Genomic DNA, 18296 nt, shown 5'->3' with positions numbered 1-18296 from the left:
TGCGATGCTGTCACATGAGGAAATTATGCGTATTGTTGGCACACGACAACACTGGGATATTTAGCATCAGCAAACAAAGTTTACAGCCAAAAGGGTTTTGGTAAGAGCAGATGACATTGGGGCTCCATCTTGCGGCAGGGGCCCTTTTTCCTTATTTTGGGGATTTAGTATTGTGTGAAAGGTGTGTGTTATCTTGTGCCACAGCCTAAGTCCCTAAAACACCCAATTACCCCTTACATTATGCATAGGTGTGGTTTTGGCATTACAATGATTAAACCAATCACCGTGCCACCTGCCATTGCCTTTAAGATACCATTATCCATTTAACATTATGCCCAGTGATTTACACTATGGCCCATGGCCATGGAAGAGCAACACACGTTGCCGCCAGTTGAAATATAGCTTATTTATATTTGATACAGAGGCCGGGTTGTTTTGTGTCCAGTAGCTCCAACACAGCCTCACTCGTGCAAATCTAATAACTTCTTTGACTAGACAATTAAACACAATAAGCACAAGGAATTGACACTGCTGATTATAGTAAAATTCCAATCACAGAGATTTGTGGAGAATTAAGACAGAATGAGACCTCTGAGCTGTGAATGTTGTGCAATATGACCGAGGCAGCTCCAACTCAGGTCTCACCGTCTCAGAGTCAACATGACTCAAGCCGAGGCAGCTCCAACTCAGCTCTCACCGTCTCAGAGTGAGGAGCGCATTCTTTTATCAAACAGAATTCGCATTATGGGTGGTTTGAAGAGGCACTTTCCATTGTCCTAAACCTGTGTGCATAAGATAGCAAATATAGGGAAAGCGCATCAGACACACCTCCACCCGCAAATATAGGAGTGGGTTGTGTGGCCGCAACTCTCAAACGTTTTAATTTCAAGGACCCCCCCATAACCTTCAGAATTACAGATCTGTAAGGGGACATTTTTAACCCCCTCAATGAAGCCAGAGGGTTCCTGGACCCCACTTTAAGAACCAATGAAATAGGCAATTATACCGGTACATCTCCACGTGGTTCATCGGTGGAACATGACATCACAGAACAGCCCCCTCAGCCACATTGAATTATTATCCAATATAGAAAAATTCCCCACTCCTTGTTTCTCCTTGCTGATCCTTCTGTAAATGCCATAACTCTGCCATGGCTGTGACTTATTCCCTTTCATGTACAGTAGATCTGCCATCTACTGTATCAATTAATATAGAGGACATGTTTATGTCTTGTGCCACCTCAAACATCTCAGTTGCATTATATCCTTGGCTGTAGATATACAGTGGATGTCACTTAAAGATGATACAATTTTTATGTAAACAATTAGAAAATGTGCCCCTCAGGGCACAGGTCTCCACCAGGGCAGGTCAGGTTGTGGCCTCCTGGTGGCGCTATAATAGGCCAATGTGAAAATTTCTTCGTAAGCCTTGGATGGCAATTAGCCTGTCGCTAAGTCCCACCCAAGCCCGTTGTTGGCCAATACCACAATCATTAGCAACGGTTACTAGGTTAGGAAACTCGGTCAAGCTTGCAATGCTGGTCAAAATGGTTAAGCAGTGTCAATACATATATTTGCTGTACAGCATGTGTGGGTTTGTTTTCTTACCTTATGAGCAAATTAGTCCATTCCATGAATTATTTCGCTCCGTTGTGCAGTTTAATAGTATCTATAAAAATAGGCTCTCATTGACTTCCATTGTAACGGGGAAACAGCTCTCAAAATCAGTCAGTTAGCACATAAGCGAACACAACAAAAGCTGATTCTGACAGTTTATGACATCAGGAAAACTCATGCCATCTTATTTTCGTCTTTTGATAGATTTATAAAGTAACTATATTGGTTGGAGATAAAGCGGTTCTGGTGTTCCTCGTTTGTAAACAAGTCGCTTCAGACCAATCAGATCGTTTTGTAGGCAAACAGGAACTTCTTTCCACACAAACTTGACAGGGTTGCCAAGTCTGCTTATTCCCCGCTACTTTTGGCTTAAGGCTAATAATTAGTACTGTAATACATTACCAAAACATTCATTATCATAGATATAGGCCTACATAGTATTTATAATGATAAATGTATATTTTTTATCCCACGATTTTGTAACCCATTTTTCACCCCTGTGTCAATCATCTAATGTGATCCTGGGCTCTACACACCCTCCGCCAACCTGGGGAGAGCAACGGACTTAACTCATGCTTCCTTCATGCTTGAGTGTCCAAGTTGCTCCTTTACACCTGACAGGGGGGAGTTTCCCTGGTTGGACGTAGCGCGTGGAAGGAACACGTTATTCCAACCAGTTCCTTTCCCCTCCATCAGGCGCCCCGGCTGGCCAGGGGGAGGCAGTTTAGAGACCAGGATTACTGCATGTTTTTGTGAGGGTATCTACCCTAGGGGACACATAATGATAAATGCATACAATATTTTTATTAGGATTATACATGGTCTTATTATTGTGTTTGTTTTGGCTTGTTTTTCCTTATTTGGCTTTAAGAGTTGGCTTGTTTTTGGAGGTGGGTTGGCTTATATCTCTCACACAATGTGGCAACACCGAAGTCAAAACAAAAACATTACAACGTTGATATTCTTTATTAAAAATAAAACGGTCATAATCAGCTTAGTGTTCGTCTAAAAGAGTGAGTTTGAGAGTTGTTTCCCTGTTACAATGGAAGTCAATGAGAGCCTATTTATATTTCTAATATGTAGGCTACTATTAAACTGCACAACGGAGCGAAATAATTCATGGAATGGATAGTTTGCTCATAAGGTAAGAAAACAAACCCACACATGCTGTACGTCAAATATATTTATTTACACTGCTTAACCATTTTGACCAGCATTGCAAGCTTGACCGAGTTTCCTAACCTAGTAACCGTTGCTAATGCCGGCCAACAACGGGCTTGGGTGGGATTTAGCGACAGGCTAATTGGATGATTTAAGGCATTTTGTTCCTGTCTGTGAAAGAAACATTTGGGGCAGAGGTTCATCGTTGGCATCCAGGGAATGTGTGTGCAAAATTTGGTATCGATTGGGTTAACAACAATTAGCTGTGCGCGCACACACACACACACACACACACACACACACACACACACACACACACACACAAAAGTGCAAAACATACTTTCTCCCCATGCCTTCGGCCTGGTGGAGACAATAATAGATCCACAAAGCTTTTTTAAAGTTGCGGAATAACAGTATTGCTCTTCCCCAGAAAAAGTATTGATGGTGAAATAATCAATTTAATAATAAAATGTTGTCCAAAATATATTATTGGTTTGTTAACATCTGTAAACTGACAGAGCACATCAATTTTCTAGAGCTCTTTGTTGGTTGCCTTATTCTCTCCTTGTGTATTGCCTATCTTTTTGTTTTTTGTTTGTGAGTCACTTTGATTCTTATTGTTGTTATTTCTAACATACTTGTAGGAACAGTCTGTCAGTCTGTGACTTTGAAATGGTTCATTCAGTGCACAGAAGAGTAGTGGTTCACACCCCAGAGTCATTCTATTTAATGCTTCTGATTGGTCCTCCTATGATCTTTATGGGGATTGGTGGGGCTCCCTATGGTATTTAGGATGATAATTGGGATAGGTGGGACGTCTACCTATGATAATTAGGATTAACTGCCGCACCCCTTCAAGTTTCCAGGATTGGGATTCATCCTCATAAGAACATAGTTGCGAACAACAAAGAATGTTTCATGAATCTGACTCGAATTTACTTAGGAAGAAATTTATAAGAAGAAAACTTACAAAAGTATTGTGAATTAGTCCCAGTGATGTTAAATGAATGCTGTTCTGCACCACATGCACTGCTGGCCTGCAAGTTATTCTGTAGCTCAGTGTATCACAGCATACATCGCGACAAAGTTCTACATGAATATTCATTAACATGTGTCACTTGGTTTTATTTCCCTGTGCACTTTCCAGGAGGTGCAATAAAACTGCCATTACAATTACGTGTGACCTCAGCAGAAGATTTATGTCAATATGTTACTTTATACATGATTGTGCAGCGCAGCATTTCACCGTCTCTGAGGCGTTGGAATATTTCACATTCTAATACTCTTGTTCTAGCCCCATAACATGGAACACCCAAGAACTGACAGGGATTCATTCCCTGTAAATCATTCCCACAAGTTATAGGGTAAGCAAATCATGAAACCCAGCTGGCACATACGATCCTTTATCAATCAATTTAATATCTAATGAGAAATATTCCCTTTAGCATTATGCATTCCTCCAGCATAATTAAAAAACAGCAGATATTCTTTAGAATCTTGACTCATATCCATATTTCCTTCCATATTGGTACCCCAAGGGTAATGAGTGGTTTCATCATGAACGCAACAACAAAAACTATCTGGTATATTGAACGAGCATGTTGACTTGCGGGGGCGGTCAATGAAATGATCAAGCACATATATATTTTTTAATCATACTACAGGCATATCATTTGCCTGAACATCATTCATCATCTAAAAATTAAGGACAAAAAAGAAGTTGCTGCACTTGCTGAAACCGTGCTGTAGTAATTTGATATAGTAAAAGAGGAGAAACAGAATTAAACTGTTCATTATTTATATTGGTATTAAATATGACCTTTAAGCAGCTGTTCTTTTCTATCCAGTAAATTGAAAAGACAGTAACAGGAACGAAGTGTCCTTGAGCAAGACACTAAAGCCCTAATTGCTCCCGATGTGCTGGCTGGTGCCTCGCATGGTTTCCTCTGTCATCGGTGTATGAATAGGTGAATGTAATGCATGGTTTCCTCTGTCATCGGTGTATGAATAGGTGAATGTAATGCATGGTTTCCTCTGTCATCGGTGTATGAATAGGTGAATGTAATGCATGGTTTCCTCTGTCATCGGTGTATGAATAGGTGAATGTAACGATGTGCTGGTTGGTGCCTCGCATGGTTTCCTCTCATCGGTGTGTGAATAGGTGAATGTAATGCATGGTTTCCTCTCATCGGTGTGTGAATAGGTGAATGGTGATTGGTTTCCTCTGTCATCGGTGTATGAATAGGTGAATGTAATGCATGGTTTCCTCTCATCGGTGTGTGAATAGGTGAATGTAATGCATGGTTTCCTCTCATCGGTGTGTGAATAGGTGAATGGTGATTGGTTTCCTCTGTCATCGGTGTATGAATAGGTGAATGTAACGATGTGCTGGTTGGTGCCTCGCATGGTTTCCTCTCATCGGTGTGTGAATAGGTAAATGTAATGCATGGTTTCCTCTCATCGGTGTGTGAATAGGTGAATGGTGATTGGTTTCCTCTGTCATCGGTGTATGAATAGGTGAATGTAATGCACAATCTATGTAAAGCGCCTTTGTTGCCACGGAAACGGTCGACAGCGAGGCGTCAGGCCTTGACGTCACGTCACCCTATAAAGTATGGCGACGAGACTAATAAGCGTGCCAGTCAGAGTAAGGAGAAGAAGTATAAAGAAGATCAATAATATTATATGCCACAAGCAAAATAAAAAGGAGGTACCCTAACTAAGATACTGGGCTCAAGCTATTCGACTCCCTCCCCCAACGCCTAAGACCTCCTCAAGGAGATTCTTACACAGCCCACTGACAGCTCCCTGTTAATACAGGAAATCGTCATTACAGCCTTGGATAAAGGCGCTATATATAAGCGCCATTTATTTACCATTTAGGAAGAGAGGGATCCCCAAATGAGATTTAGCATGAGGTGTTCAAAGGTGCAGGGGTCGCTCCCTCCATCTGTCAGGCTAAGGGGGACGACTGATCAATATACATCAGCAAAGCACTTGCAACAATTTTACGTGCATTTGTCAAAGCTGTCATTGGCTTCACATTTAACACATGTACAGTATAACAAATGGGAGAAACCAGCTAAGATGCCGATCATTTCAACAAATGGTTGTTTTAAATGATCTTAGTGACACTGAGTGATACACAGTTCCTTTAGCATTGCTGAGACATAAATCTTGCGTTGATCAGAAATAGCCCCTCCAATCAACTTCTATGATGGAAGTATTTAGTGAAAAACACCATACGAAAGCACTATGACACAATTATGCATATTTACAGTATATTATATTTGACAGGAATGAGGCCAGTCTGTCATTTGTTTATCTATTTATGAGTACAAAGACTGAATAGAACAGTGGTTCTCAATGTTTTTGGCCGGGGACCCCCGCAAATGCTTTGGCAATGTCTCGGGACTCCAGCCCCATCCCCTCCCGACCCCCAATATAAATTGACTGCTACAATAACCTTAATAATAGAGAGTGAGACAATACACCATAAATAAATACTGAAACCCGATATAATCATTAGGTGTATGCATGTACTATGTGTACTATATGTAAACTCTTCATTTCCATTTTCCAGCCATTCAGTTGCATTTTGTTTTTGAAAATAATTTGGGGACCCCCCCAAAATAATTTGGCGACCCCCCCAGAGGGGTCGCGACCCACGGGTTGAGAACCCCTGGAATAGAAGACTATGTGATTGTGAGGGAAGCACAGGAATGAATGTTCTTGATTTCAGTGTCTGAACTATGCCACTGATTAGGTATTCTGATACCTAATAAAACTATGCCACTGATTAGGTATTCTGATACCTAATAAAACTATGCCACTGATTAGGTATTCTGATACCTAATAAAACTATTCCACTGATGGGCACCAAGTTTATTGATACCTAATAAAACTATTCCACTGATGGGCACCAAGTTTATTCTGATACCTAATAAAACTATTCCACTGATGGGCACCAAGTTTATTCTGATACCTAATAAAACGATGCCACTGATGGGCACCAAGTTTATTCTGATGCCTAATAAAAGACAAGCCAATATAACTGACATGGTCTGACATTTGCATTGAGGTGCTGCAGAACTCATCTTAATCTAGTTAAACGGGATGGGGTTGTTCTTTGGGGTCAAGTTTGTGGGTGAAGTAATGAAGGAGTATGATATGAAGCATAGTTTGCATCGTAGACTCACAGCTTTCAATTTCCAGGGTGCAGTTCTGCTCATCCAGAGGGTATCTCCTCAGATCCATCATGCAAGCAGCTGTAGTGGTTATTCTGGAGAGGGAGAGAGAGAGGAGACAGTGGATGTAGTGGTTATTCTAGAGAGGGAGAGAGAGAGAGAGGAGACAGTGGATGTAGTGGTTATTCTAGAGAGGGAGAGAGAGAGAGGAGACAGTGGATGTAGTGGTTATTCTAGAGAGGGAGAGAGAGAGAGGAGACAGTGGATGTAGTGGTTATTCTAGAGAGAGAGGAGACAGTGGATGTAGTGGTTATTCTAGAGAGAGAGAGGAGACAGTGGATGTAGTGGTTATTCTAGAGAGAGAGAGAGAGGAGACAGTGGATGTAGTGGTTATTCTAGAGAGAGAGAGAGGAGACAGTGGATGTAGTGGTTATTCTAGAGAGAGAGAGAGAGGAGACAGTGGATGTAGTGGTTATTCTAGAGAGGGAGAGAGAGAGGAGACAGTGGATGTAGTGGTTATTCTAGAGAGAGAGAGGAGACAGTGGATGTAGTGGTTATTCTAGAGGGGGAGAGGAGACGGTGGATGTAGTGGTTATTCTAGAGAGAGAGAGGAGACAGTGGATGACAAAACATAAGACGACTAAAAAAATGTGCACAGGTCTCCGCCAGGTATAGTAGAAGTCTATCTTAGCCAATCAGGATGGAATATGAAGATCCGTGTGTGCACAGTTTCTTTTTGATTGGGCCAACGGAGGAATGGACACACACCACGGACGTACTGTACAGGGGCAGAAAACATAATTTGGAGTGTTATACCTTTGGTAAACTGACTTGTTTATGACATTACTCTACTATGAAAAGTGGAGAGGTAGGGGTCAAAGGACAAGAGACAGGCCAAAGCACAATATGTGACACAGCTGTCGAAATTAATTTGATCTCATAACTTTGCAAGAGTAGGGCATCATTGTCTTGGCATGCTGCATGGTCATTATGATAAACTTCTAGGAACGAAAGGTTAGAGGGTCTGGAATTTTCTCTACTCTCCTTTCATACCCAGATAGACAGAAAACTGGAGATGAGACAGACAGTGTGTGTCTGGCAGACAGAGGAGAAACCAGAGACAAGGGCGTGGCTACACGGCACTGCGTTGGACATTTGACCATGATACAGTATATACTGTACAAAGAAGAGAACAGTAAAGGGTTTGGATCTGATCCCAGCCCAGTTCAGCAAGATACTGTATACAGTATGTATCTGTCTAGAGGCAAAACATTTACAGCCACCAGGTATGAATGGTTAGTCAAACCTATTTCACATAATATACTGTAGCTACACAACAGATAAATGAACAAGCTTTTTCAACTTTGCCAGGGTTGTACCCATTAGAGAATTATAGATGAATGATAGGGTGGTCCAATGGAAAGACCACTTTAGCCATGCCAAGCCTCCTTTGAACAAGTCACTGAACCCCAGCCTTCTCTCTGTGTCTCTCTGGATGAGCTCAGAGCATCAACTAGAATGTGATAAAAAAAAAGGGCTAAAGTCATACGATGAAAGGGCTGGCAACTCACTTCTGTATTGCTCCATTAAACATTGTTTCGACCTACATGGATCGTCTTCAGGTTAAAATTGGTAAATAAAAAAGCTTTTTTAACTAAGAGACTCCATGTAGCATGTTATTTAATAAAGTGGAGCAATATTGAAGTTAGTTGTGAGCCCATTCTTTCTAAATCACTGTAAAGACAGACATATGAATGCAAAACCAGACACATTGAGTGCAATGAAAATAAAAATTGCGTTGGGTAACTTTGCACTAGAAAAAAACATGTCGAGGCAGGCAAAGAATGTCAGGATGACAGTGTTTTTGATTATGATTTAAATATTCTTGCGGAGCAATGCGTGGACTTTATTTTATTTTTACTTGGATCAATCTCTGTCCTGTGTCTGTGTATGAGACTTTCTGCTTGAGCGTTTTCATTGCCGTTTCATTGCGGTTTCCTGGAAATGCATTTCTGGCAGGTACTGTGGCTTTATGAATGATGCATGTATAACAGCAAATTCAATTTCAGTATATCCACATGCCCAGGAAAACAGCGCTGGCTATACAAATTATGCGAGTAGGACTTTTTGGCGTTTAACTGAGATATTTACTGGTGCAGCACATTTTAGTAATTACATTTGTGCTGTTCACACTGGCTGGCATGTACTCATCACACCAACATCTACGCAGATTCTGTCCTCTTGTGTAAATGAAATAGTTTAATTTTCGACCCATCATATCACTGTCACAGGTTTTTTTTGGGGGGGGGGGGGGAATGTTACGAAAGCTTCACTTGTTACAGCCACATTTTATTTGGGTTGAAGTATTGATCCCGCCTTGTTCAAGGTTATTATGGCTGCCTCAGTCCAGTAGGCCTATTACAGTATATCAGAGCTACATCGATGCACCAAACAAATCCAATGCAATTTTACAGAATTATAACTGACAGTAAAATCACAATTACATTACACCACCTTGTGTCTTGTATGCAGTTTGAAACGGTTCATGGTCAGGAATGGTGGTGTTAATCAAGCAAAAAGCACAGTATGCATTCACAAACAAAATGCAAGTAACATGCCTGTTATTGAGTTACTGGGCATTTACGAAGGAATTTCCTTCATGGAGACGGATTTTATTCATGGAGACAGAGAGCAAGTACTGCACATTCCTGATGGTGTTTGTGAGGAAACAGTAAAGTGCTGGACGGTAGACTAATTGGAAGACAAAATGGTCTAATAAAGCGACCGGGTCCCCAAAAAGTGTCGGAGCCATGCATGTACTCATTATTTGTGATGACAATGAGCTATTCTGCTGCAAAAGGATGTACTGTAACAGCCCACGCTGTGCTCTGTTCTGCTGTACTGTGTTAGACATCGGAGAACCCCCCCCTTTTGTTACTGAACTCTTGCAGATCCCATGCCTCTCTGTCTGCAAAAAGAAGGGTTTTGAAAACGAAAACACGTTTTGCTCTCGTTTCTACCATCAGCAGTTGCAAACAGTGCTGTAGTAGCTGGTGGAGATATGTTAGTTTTTGTTACATTATCGACTGCATAGGCTAATGTTGAGGAGACTGTGTCTGCAGTTCTAATGCAGGAATAACAAGGGATGCATGAATTTGAACACTGTGCTAGACTTAACTAGCTCCTCTAGTGAGAGTGCAGGACAGGGTTGCTATTGATTCATGCTGGGAGCCGACAGCATCACCATTCACTACATTATTTGCCACATCTTTTCAGACAAAATGTAGAAAAAAACCCTTGTAGAAACTAAACTTAAAGTAGCTTAACAAGACTCCCTAACACTGAGAGACATCAGAAGTGAGTTGCTAAGATACCACGTTGCTTGACCAAAGAGTGGGGGTCAGTGTGTGTGTGTGTGTGTGGGGGGGGGGGGGGGGGGAGTGATGTACAGTAGTAGAGTTGTCCTGGATTCTCCTTTGGAAGAGCTTTAGGTGTGTTTGAATCTGGGCGGTTACATTTAGAAACACACAGCGTAGTCTTGGATGATGTTATAGTGAAGTGGACAGAGTCATTGTTTATTAAAAGGTGACAAACAAAGCTGCTCAACCGAAAAAATTGCTCCAAGACAAAGTAAAACGAAAACAATAAAACAAGCTTACTATATCTGGATAACCTTCCTTGAGAGAGAGGATATGTTTCCTAGCTATCTGTTTATTAGTTGTGAATGCTACAGTACATCTTTATTTCTTTTGGCCCTGATTCATTTGACGTACACTTATATACACTCTCTGCTGCTCCTTGTTTTTGTAGCGTTTAAGTGACACTTAACTGCCCCTCCGCCTCAAGTACCAATGTCGTTGCACAGCCTTCAACAAAGCCTGAGTATCCCCCAAAATCTATTCTTAATATCACTCATATCTTGTAGCATTTCAGAAGGGAGAGAGCATTATATGAAAAAAGGACAATTGAAGGGGGTTATCGAATGAATCTTTTGAAACGTTTACAATTTTTAAAGAAGGAATGGGAAAGTCCAACACTACCAACTGAGTCAGAAATAGGCAGTGACACAATAGAAACTTTCATTTTTGTAAATGTAATTCATCATTTTAGAATTAAAGCTGCAATTCATAACCTTTATGTCCTAACCAGCATTTGAATCCAGGTCTCCCGCAGGAGAGACAACATTTCTACTGCTCAGCCGAGAGGCATGAGGGAGATATTGCGCTTATGAGCTTTTGTCAGTACTTCAATGGTCAATGAGCAGGTGTCCTACTGTACTTGACACCAGGGTCTCAATGGAAGAGTAGGCCACCTCCAACCACTACAGATGTGCTAGTTATTGTATTACACTCCACCATAACAAGACGTTAAATTAATTCAGTGGTTCTCAACCAGTGGTCCGTGGACCACCAGTGGTCCTTGAGGGGGTTCCAGGTAGTCCCCAATTAAACTTAAATGATGGAGAGTTGTTGTTAACCAAATGGACCCCTAATAGCATACCCTAATCCAGGCATGTCCAATATCCCCACAGCTTCCTTCCTAAAATGTATTATTTATCCGGGGGCGGTGGTGGCTCAAGGGTAGAGTGGCTGGATGGTAACCGCAAGGTTGCCAGTTGCCAGTTCGAACCCGGGCTCCCCCGGAGTTGGTGTCAAAGTGTCTTTGAGCAAGACACTGCACCCCAAATTGCTCCTGATGTGCTGGTTTGTGCCTTGCATGGTTTCCGCCGCCATCGGTGTATGAATGTGTGTGTGTGAATGGGTGAATTGATGCACAATCTATGTAAAGTGGCTTGGATAAAGGCGCTATGTAAATGCACCATTTACCATTTATCCGATATAAAACTAACATTACGTACCGTATATACTGTACGTAGAGCTACGTACTGTGACAGGATATAACAGGCTATAGAGCGTCGCAGTCCCTCCCCCTTTCAGACCGACGAGTGGCCCAGTAAATGATTCTCCATTCATTTTCTCCATAGGCTTTTCAAAAAGTATTTATTTAAAGACTGTTACGCCGCGGACAAAGCCAACTCGGATCGTGACAAATCATGACAATAAACACAATGTTTTGGACCAAACAAAGAATTAGAAAGTAGAAACAAACGGCAGGTTACAACACTTTTTTTGTTGTTTTTCTTCTTAGTAATTATTTGTTTGGTCCAAAATATTGTGTTTTGTTGTCATGATTTGTCACGACTCGAGTTGGCTACGTACGACACTTAAAAGGTCTTTAAATAAATAAGTTTTGAAAAGCCTATGGAGAAAATGAATGGAGAATAATTTCCTGGGCCACTCGTCGTTCTGAAAGGGGGCGGCTCTATATGCACTGTATATTACTAGGCTGTATATGTTGTAACTGGAAGGATGCAGTATACGTACTGTATACAACTCACTGCTGTTAGTGAGCTGTGACAGGGTACAGTGTACTGTACAGTATGTGGCTCTTGGTCAGCTAATTTTCTTTGGACCTTACTTAGTTATACTCAAAGCTTATGGTGTCTCTCTCAACCTGCTTCACAGATACTCAGCCAGGGTGATGACTCCAGACCCCCAAGCTCAGCTTCTTCTGAGCCCATTTTCCTGTGACATGCTGTGAATACTGGATCCTAGAACCTGCCCTAAATCCCTGTCGACTGCACTACACCAGAATGTTATGTGCAGTACTGAATATCCAAGGCTGAGTGAGAAGATGGCAGCCCGGGGAATGAGGCTGGTCGGTGCCATTGATACTGAGAAGAAAGTACTGGCCAGCTAGCCAGATGTATTCAGGATGGAGATGACTGGAGACGCCACTGGAGGGCTCATCAAAGTTTGACCCTAGCATCACTTACACAACTAATGAAGTCAAGTAGAAGATGGCTCAAGGTAGGAACTTCGTTTTTTGCTTCTTTGCTGCTGCTTCTTGTGTTGAATGCTGTGTGTATACTAGTGTGATTCAAGCTGGTTTACTATTACTGTCATTTTGGGACCCAATGACTGGGTGGCAATGAAACATGTTCAGTAAGTGTTTCTGGAATTTAATACTGATGTGAATCTACAGTTTGTATGTTGTGTTGTATCTGCTGTTGAAGGTATGTGAGTACGTTTCGGATTGCAGCTTTAACGCAACAATGGAGAAAGCATGGCTACTAAACGCAGAGGCACCATCAGACTTAAAAGTGTGGGGGGGGGGGCACGTTTGACACTTTGATCGTTGAGACAAATACTGCAGACAATACACAACGACTATGGAAACGGTGCTAGACCATGGCATGCACTAGTGCCGGTCAGGGGGGGGGGGGGGATAGACCAGTCCGGCATCACCCAATAGGACATTAATTGCCCTCCGGATTAATGTCCAAACGGAGACGCAAGTTTGGTAGTTCAAAGACGAGCGAACCATTCGGGATAGAAAGCCACAAAGCACTTGGCTATTGAAATATAGGCCTTCTTCTTATAGATGCCTCCTTCCAATAAAAGCCTTATGTTCAGTTGAAACAAATACAATACAATTACAATTTACAATTTAGGCATTTAGCAGACGCTCTTAATCCAGAGCGACTTACATTAAGCAAGAACAAAAGCATGGGAATACATCACATAAAAACATTCATCATGAAACATGCGTAAGCTAAGAAAGTAACCAATACCTGGTCACTATTTGAGGATTTGCGGTATTTGCCAGCAAAAGGCCAAATGTCTAGCTTCAACAGTAACTTAGGTCAACATTAAAAAAAATGCACTCACCTCAGCCCATACAAGACGGTGCCGTCAGGATGCAGGCGAATCATTCGGTTCTTCACAGTCACACCGTGAAGGAAGGACTTCTTGTCGTTGAGGAAGTAGGTGTCTGGGAGCCAGAGCTGGTCCGCTACGCGGTTATCCAGCGTCAGGTTTAGATTCAGCTCACTATAGGCTAGTCGCTTATCTCGCCAGCTTTGCTGGAAATACATTGTGATAGTGTAGTCCTGGGGAAGGAGAGGAGAGGAGGAAATACATTGTGATAGTGTAGTCCTGGGGAAGGAGAGGAGAGCGTAAAAGCAATTTATTTGTTGTCATTCACTTTGGTTACGGTATGCTGCTTGTTCACTGCAAATATGGCTTGGCTCATTGCTGTCGGTGGCATGTCATGCAACCTGGTCGGACACATTTCTTTTGGATGTCTCGCATATGCCTGATTTACAGTACACCTAGTTGCGTGCTGGTGTTGTGCACAAAAAAAGAGCAGATATACAAGCTCACAGCGCATTGTGCTGCAAGCTTATATCTGCAATTTTCAGTGTATGACACAAAGTTAGTCTTTATTGTCTTTCGGGTTCGAATCAAAACAGATTATACAACAACTGAGTTATAAGTTGTAAACCATATCATATACAGTAGAAAAAAACCAGTATTGAAACCAACCATATTTCAGGGTCAATTTCAGTGTTGTATGATATTATACAGTATGCAATATGCATGAACAATTTTGTGTGTACTGTTCCTGACTAAATGACAATTGACTGGAGGACAAGAGGAGATCAGTTCTGTAGCAGGGTGACGTTATTAATTATATAACATTTTAATTATAGTAATTAACTAGAACTGCACTCTGTCGAGTGCATACTTGCTTGTATACACTTGCTTGTATACACTAGTAGGCCATAAATGGCCTACTAGTGTATACAAGCAAGTGTATACAAGCAAGTGTATACAAGCAAGTATGAGCAAGCAGAGCGCGCAAGTACTTTCGACCGCTACAAACTGTCAAATCTGGTCTGGTGCCAGATTGCATACATGTATACATAGGAGCATTACCTTTAATACTCCCAACACTAAAACATATCGTCATTACGTCACCATCGAAAACCAATCACACTCTGTTACTGTATTATGTAAACTGTTCAAAGCATATTTCGGCAAAACCTGTTGCCAGAACCAGTGGAGTTTCTTAATCCAGCTCTCAATTTTATGATGACACAGTCCCTATTTGGGCGTAGCTGCATTGGGAAGTCCTTATATGGTTATGGCTGATCATGGTGACATCAGTCCATCTCTGTTACTAGGCAGTAGCCACCAGCACTTTCTGAATAGTCCTTAGCAACCAGCTTCCAACAACAATCCAAGACGCTGATTTGTGGTCATGTGCAGCCTAATTTATCCACCCAGACCGCTGGATTAATACTAAAACACACTCATGTGAAGTGAGGGGCGCCAAGATGTGGGGCATGCATTTCCAACTTGCATCGTTCCAAGTAGGCCAGTATTCCTGGTGGCAGCGGTGGCCGAACGGTTTGCGGAGCGGTCTTGATATCGGAAGGTCGCTAGTTCATATCCCCGGACCGGTTAAAATTACCACCACTAAAGTGCCCTTGAGCAAGGCATTGAACCCCTACCATGAAATGTTCTATGAGCAGGGCCTGGCTGTAAACAAGTTCTTGAGCTTAGTCCAGTTACCCTGGGTAAATATAATAACTTTGCTTTCCTAGTATTTTTTATGCCATAAAAAATACTTATCCTTCACACAAGACAAAAGCCCCATTGTGCTTGTAGAGGTTTGGCATGGAGATGCCAGGTGATGCCATAAAATACGTGTAATGTGATCACAGAGGTCGAATGTGGAATCAATAATAAATCCAACAGTGACATTTTATGGCAATAAAAAAACACATTCCATTAAATAGCACAAGATCTAGGAACAGATCTGATCAGGCTTGGCGAAGTGTTTCGCCATCAACATCAGCCTAAGAGTTAATCAGAGAATAGCATCAGAGTATAAATCCAAGAACAAAGCATCACCTCTGTCTCATTGTCCCACTTGGCAAAGCAGTCCAAGATAATTAAAAATGGCTTTGAGGAATGCAAATTATGACACTATATTGGCTTCGGGTTTCCGCGTGCACAAGTTCAATCAATCTTTAAAACGGCCATGCATAGTAGATCCTTTCAAAACCAAAAGCCTTTTTTTCTCTCCATTGTTCATTTATGAATGCTAATGCTAATGCTCCAGAACATGGGGAATGCTCTTCCTAGCTTTACATGCTGTCTCCATAAACTCAGGAAGTTTGGCTTTGGTGATGTAGCAAGGACACAGGAGCTCCATTTACTGTATGTTGCCATGGTAACAAACTTGCTCTAGCAGTCAGGCAGTAGAAGACAAAATGGACTGGAGTTGGGTAATAAATATCCAAAACAAAAGCACTTTCAAGAAATACTACGTGACTAAATATATTTTACCAAAGCAATGCAATAATGTTTGTAGCTTATGAGGTAAAACATCGCAGTACACCACCTTTAGGGATAATAGTCTTTTTTGTCCATGACAGTTAAGTTCTCATTATTTGCAATATAAATCATGCCGATCATTTTTGGAATCTCAGTGTCTAAGTTGTGTAACAATGTAATTACCATCAAACGCAAGGCTTCAGCAGAAAAGGTCTTAGAGTTGATACACACGAAATCTTCAGTATTGATTTAACTCAGGAGAGTTACACTCTCTCACTGAACTGAGTGAATGTATATGACTGGCTAGTCAACTGGACTGAACACAGCTGTTCACAATCTTTGCTGTATTTTTGGCATCATGAATAATGGAATAGAAATGAAATATTTACACAAAATAACTTTCTAATCTACAGCTTGATTGTAACACGAACCTTCCAAATTCTGGTTAGTTAGGGCACACATCACATGGGCACAATGCTACGATCTGAGATTCCCGCCTGGCCGGACCATTTGCTAAATGTCATTCCCCTATACTCTCGCTCTCTCCGTTAACTCTCTCTGCAGTAGTACTATATCAGATAAAGGCTTAAAAATGCCCAAAAGATTAATTAAAAAAGGGTGTTAGCCAAGCAAACATGAGACAAAGAAATCCAACATCTTTACACATTTGCACATTTGGAATAAAGTACACCACTGGTTCTCATTGTGGGGTCTGGTGACCCCCAAGAGTGCATGATTTGTTTCCAGGGTTTCCCCAGTTAAATTATTGATAGGTATGAACCATAGTTAGAGGGAGATACTGAAAGAGAGGGAGTGAGAGGCAGCCAAAAGAAAGCGAGAGAGAGATAGAGAACAATTGAAAATAACATGGCTAACCTCTGAGTGGAGGTGTGAGCTGTGGTCTTGAGTGATTTTGTCACATTGAGTAAAATAAAGACTGTTAAGAGACAGAATGATGCCACATAGAAGTTGGCCATACTGCCTTCTTTAAAACATATTTCTTCACCAATGTAGCTCCAAAGTAGTACATTTGTTGATTTCCGGAAGAACTCAATTTTTGAGGTTTTTGATTTATCTTGTTTTTTAAATCAGTGCTATTGAACACCCTTTACGTACGTCTGTGTTGGTTAAAAGAATATTGAACCAATGAAAAGTATTAAAAAGCTCCAACTCCACTTGAGCTGGGTAGGCTACTTTTTTTCCTGAAAAACACTCCCCAACACTCCCCGCTGACAGGCCGTATACAGTAGGAGTATGTGCAATGACCAATATCATCCCCCCCCCCCCCCCCCCCTGTGATCGGGCCAATTGTGTTCGTGTAGAGTCTGTAGACGCTTGCAGATCTGTACAAATTGAAACATTGGCCGAGAACAATGGTGTCTGTCTCGATGCCTGTCATTTGCACTAGCTAAACCCATGGGATAGCTCCCAATACTTACCACACAACTTAGTTAGTTGTTTAGTTGTACTAAAAGTTTGAAATTCAACTCCCGTGGGAAATTTGACTTATTAGCATAATATGTGACCATACCATTACATCCTATATAAGGAAAAAAAAGTCCAAATTTCATGTAGCATGTGACATATGAAACTAGGGGCTTTTCATGATTTTGAATCCATTAAAAGGATTAGTTTTGCACAAAAAACACTCATTGGGCTAAATTCGGCCATATTCGTCCGTGTGTTTTTTGTGCAAAACTATGACCATGTCAATGGTATGGTCACATATTATGCTAATAACTCAAATTTCCACGGTTGTTGAATTTAAAACTTTTAGTACATGTTATTAGACACCTTTAGAAACATATTGATGAAGAAACTTCTTGGTAACGATTTAGTTCCCAGATTTTCATACGTGTAGGTTTCTCTTACTATTGTGGTCGATTGGTTCCATTTGTACACTCTCATGAGGTTCCTTGAAATAACTAGTTTGATAACCACAGGTATAAAAGACTGAAGTTTAAACTCACCATGTTTACTTCTGAGATAGAGTCGATGCTTGCTATGTTGATGGTCATGCTCACATTGACTGGAGGACCTAAGGAAATAAACAGAGATCGGTGTGTCAGCCTTACATTACACTGTACAAAAAGAAAATCATGTATTGCACGAAAATATTCTGTTCCAGATTTGCATAGTTGAAT

General features: G+C 41.3%; 1 protein-coding gene across 1 annotated transcript in view; it reads right to left on the bottom strand.

The window, feature by feature from the left end:
* gabrb4 (gamma-aminobutyric acid type A receptor subunit beta4) overlaps nucleotides 1–18296 on the bottom strand; it is a gene marked incomplete at both ends in the record, with an annotated part of 64787 nt that overhangs the window by 9063 nt on the left and 37428 nt on the right. Inside the window, 3 exons of the mRNA XM_080779638.1 lie at nucleotides 6977–7059; nucleotides 13696–13916; nucleotides 18123–18190. Of these exons, the coding sequence (XP_080635764.1) occupies nucleotides 6977–7059; nucleotides 13696–13916; nucleotides 18123–18190 (372 nt within the window). The remainder of the gene's footprint in view (nucleotides 1–6976; nucleotides 7060–13695; nucleotides 13917–18122; nucleotides 18191–18296) is intronic.

The sequence above is a fragment of the Protomyctophum bolini genome, assembly GCF_963924005.1.
Source record: "Protomyctophum bolini genome assembly, chromosome: 13".
NCBI classification, from domain to species: Eukaryota; Metazoa; Chordata; class Actinopteri; order Myctophiformes; family Myctophidae; genus Protomyctophum; species Protomyctophum bolini.
The sequence above is the reverse complement of the archived record's forward strand: the minus strand, read 5'-3'. Positions and strand labels throughout refer to the sequence as shown.